Source organism: Trachymyrmex septentrionalis, unplaced genomic scaffold (genome assembly GCF_001594115.1).
Source record: "Trachymyrmex septentrionalis isolate Tsep2-gDNA-1 unplaced genomic scaffold, Tsep1.0 scaffold6, whole genome shotgun sequence".
Lineage (NCBI taxonomy): Eukaryota > Metazoa > Arthropoda > Insecta > Hymenoptera > Formicidae > Trachymyrmex > Trachymyrmex septentrionalis.
The window spans coordinates 2,275,240-2,279,469 of NW_017305778.1; the positions used below are offsets into that span (position 1 = coordinate 2,275,240).

At 30.8% G+C, this 4,230-nt stretch overlaps 1 protein-coding gene across 2 annotated transcripts in view; it reads right to left on the reverse strand.

Annotated features, from left to right (window-relative positions):
- The window catches only part of LOC108752342 (spondin-1), a 14,419-nt gene that overhangs the window by 6,397 nt on the left and 3,792 nt on the right, over positions 1 to 4,230 (reverse strand). For both annotated transcript variants that reach the window (XM_018493129.1, XM_018493128.1), the window contains exons 2-3: positions 443 to 633; positions 161 to 345 (exon numbers count right to left, since the gene is read on the reverse strand). In XM_018493129.1, the coding sequence (XP_018348631.1) occupies positions 161 to 345; positions 443 to 623 (366 nt within the window). In that variant the 5' untranslated portion in view covers positions 624 to 633. The remainder of the gene's footprint in view (positions 1 to 160; positions 346 to 442; positions 634 to 4,230) is intronic.

Sequence of the window (4,230 nt, forward strand, 5' to 3'; positions counted from 1 at the left end):
TAGCTTAAATATACTGTGAAGGTCTATACTATTATATATTAATAAAAAAATATATTTATATAGAGATGTATTAATAAAGTATATTAATAAAAGTATATTAATGTTTTTTTTTATTTTTTTTATAATTTTTTAAAAGAGTCACGCATATATTTGCTCGTACTTCAGACTTCGGGTAATCAGTCGCCTCGGAGATCGTGTTAATGCAATCCTCGTTGAAGGTAGTTAAAGAATCCGGAAACAGTTGGAAGTAACCAACACGAGCCAAAGGATTATTCGGCGCGTGCTGCGAAGTCACCGTGAGCGTGAAGCGCGTAAATTGTTGTAGTCTCTCATGTGTTTGTGATCCTAAAACATCACGTCAATTATACAAGCGTCAATTTACAATTTTTTGTATTTTTTACGTTTACCGAAATCTTTCTCTCGTCTTTTAGGTATGTACAACCTTGCAAGTTAATTGTATGAATTGCATTCGGAATGTATCCGTTGTTCTGTCCGCTGAGGAGAATCCTGTAACCACCATCACCTGCCGTCCTGCTCGTGGAAGTTTGTTCCACAGTTGGTCTCATGGGACATCCGGCGTAAGTCACGGCGAGAAGACACGCCGTCAACATTAGAAATAACATTTTGGAATGTCTGGAACATTTTATATATTTCGAAAGTTATTCCCAACTTGTTTAAAGCAATTTAAAGCTACATATAAAACATAAGGCAATGAGATATAATTAATCGGCCAATTACAGTTATAGAAATATAAGACAATAATGTAAATAGTAGCAAATCTAAAATATTTATTTTTTTCTGCTTAAATATTTTGTGTACTATAGCCTTTATAGACTCTTTATGCATTTAAAATTTGTTAATGCTATCTATAATTACGCAACAGTGTCCATTTTTATAAAGTATATGTGATTACCATTTTTTTATTATTCAATTTTATCATATGTTTTGCAAAAATTCTCTATAATATAGTACAACCGTTGTTATTAAAGTGTAAAATTTAACAGTTACACAGAGAAGACGGTTTTGCTAAAAATTTATCTAAAAATTTAACTAGATACAGATCTGAAAAAATAATTTCGTCGAACCATCAAAATAATTATATAGAAAACTCAAACATAATGGGAGTAATGCTGCAAAAAGTTTTAACATTCTAGCAACCATTCTTTAATCAGTTTAAGCGTACTACATTATTTTGATGGTCCAACAAAATTATTTTTAGATCTGTATCTACCTAAATTTCTAAATACTTTAGCAAAATCATTCTTTCCGAGTAAATCCATACTTCAACATTTGTATGAAATCTGTAACACGAGAATGACATTCTGCTGACATTTTTATTTGTCCTTGAATTCACGCCTCGCTTACTCTGCTAAGAAAATTGCTACAATTGCCAGCGAAACTGTGCGAATCTCAGTTGATTTTAATCGCTATTGTCAGAATCCATCTGTAAAGCGACGTGAACACAGTCGTGTGATCCGAATTCCACTCTTCCGACTATTATTGTTAGACGTTACTGTTAGATTTGAAACGATAAATCGCCACAGAAATACCTTGTACTACATTGGGCCACAAAACGGTAATGCATAATTGCAAGTGGATCGCGAGTCGAGCACGATTTCGCAAACGCAAATAGAGAATGGAGATTATAATTGCGGGCAAACTGCAATTGGGAAATCGTTAGATTATTAATAGACGACAGAAGAAGAAGATCCGGAAATTTTTATTTTTTCTGAATCAAAAATATAATCGGAATAATATTTTTTCTGCAGTAAAACTGACATTTTTAATTGCTAAATTAAAATTGTTTTTTTTCTTTTTTTATTAATATTTATATAAAATTGTGCTGATAGAACTGCATGATTAAATCTGCTTGGAATAATTTTGAAATCGATCGTGCGAGTTCATATATTGTCAATATATAATCGCGTGACATAATATAATAGTAATTGTGTTACATAATTTGTGCGATTATGCTCGACGATGCTCGATTCTCGCAGCGACAATGGAGAAGCGATTTTTTCATTTCGTAGAGAAGGGATTGTGAGAATGCTAATTATTGTCTCCGGCAGAACTCTCCCATAAATAAATTCTGTGAAACGGAAAAGAGATTGATCATAATTACGTTACATTTATAATTGGGCCAATTTTTCTTGTTTTTTTTTCTTTTTTTATCAAACTATTATTTATTTCTCTGTGTGTAGATTCGTGATATTTTATGATCGCAAGAAATTTATAAATCAAGATTATATGATCCGTGACCTCAAGTGATCCATGATCAAGACACATTGGTCAAGACTCACACTCCGATTACTATAATCAATAGACATCTTCGTCATACTAGACAAGCAGAAAGTAATCAAGACGATGTAATGAAATATATATGATTGCCTTAAGATATGCATTTATCCATTAATTATAAAATGTCAATAAAATAAATTGAAATAGTAAAAGTCTGAACATATAATAAATAATGTTAAAGTAAAAAAAGATATAAAAAGATATAAAATTATATGGAAAAAACGTTCAAAAAAACAATTTATCGAAATATAAATTAAAGAAGATTTAATCTAATGATTATAATCAATAAAAAATGAAGCATGTTTATTTTTTAAAATAAAAACTCTGCATAAATACGTGAATAAACACGTGTTAAACATAAAATAAAGATACGTGCGAGTTTCTTAAATAAGTTTTGAGACGTTATTAATATTAATAAAATAAAATAAAAGCCTAAGCACATAATGGTATAGTGTGTGCTGAAGTAAAAGATATATCTAATATATAAAAAAGATATAAAAAGATATAAAAGTGGATATAACATGGAATGGAAGAACCGTTTAGAAAAAACAATTTATCCGAATATAAATGAAAGAAAATTAAATAAGTAATAATTACTCGCAAAATAAAATATTAATTTTTTTTAAGAGTCTCGAATGCACACATATTAAACATAAAAAGAAAGATACATGCAAGTCTTTCGGATAAGCTTCGCGATGTTATTATAACGTGAGGAGTCGAAGCGCGTGCCGCATATGTCCGCGTGCATATTCCATGCTTAGTGCATCTGATTACGGTTGAGTAACTGGAATAACTAGGTCGGGACTCGTGCCAATCCGCCTCAACCGGCTTTCGAGATCGGCGCTCGCGAGAAGCGTGTATGTAAGTAGCTGTAGGTTTCTAGAACGCCAACTCGGCGAGGCGAACGATGCAAGACGACGAGAAAGAGCGGGCAGTGCATGACCCCGTAGGGCCGGAAATTGCAGAGCACAGCGCCCGAGAGATTCATCTTCCGTACTCTCGGTACGTAGTGCGATTCGTTCCGTCTATCACGCGCTCCGGATACGGAAGCGTCCCTTCATGAAATTCGATGTACAAGATGTGCGAGAAATTCAAGAATTTCATGCTCCTTGAAATCTCGAAGAGTATCGTCGTATCGTGCGTATCATAAAATGTACTGTGCGGGAGGACGCAGTGAGATGCTTAGACAACCGCGAGTTTTTACGTTAAGAAGATCGTGAAAGTGAAATACTTTTCGTGTGTATATCAAGTGCTCCACTTAAATTTAATCATTAAATATAATTACAATATAATCTCTGGAAATCGATAAAAAATAACCAAATGTACTTAATAATCTGTACATTGCAATCTTTGCAAAATAAATTATATATGCATACATAAACATTGTGTAAATAACATTATATTTTTACTTAACAACATATTTTATAGTTTATTTACTTTTTGTTATTAAAAATGAAATTATTTTCAAAATTATTGACAAAAATTTCAATTTTTTTTTTACAAATACTTTAAGTAGATTCAAGCGATTTATGCAAAATTTCAATACAATGCAGAGGTAATTGTTCTATAAATAAACAAAAAAATAAATTTTATTTATTTACAGAAAAATTGATTTTTCAGTGAAACTTCAATAAAACTTTACATAAATCATTGAGCATTTAAAATATTTATATAACAAAATTGAGGTTTTGTTTTTTATTACTTCTTAATTATATTTCCATTAGAGCACACTTCCGTTTTTTATTGAAATAATTTTTAGGTCCTAATCGTTGCTAAGAGAGAGAAGTTTTTTAAATTACTTTTAAATATGCTTTTTAAATAAACTGTAATTTTTCATAATTTTTTTTTTTTCATAGTTTTAAAAATATTTGTAATATATCCTTTAGACATTGCTTGATAATTAAGCGCTTTCACGAGAATTTTATTTATATT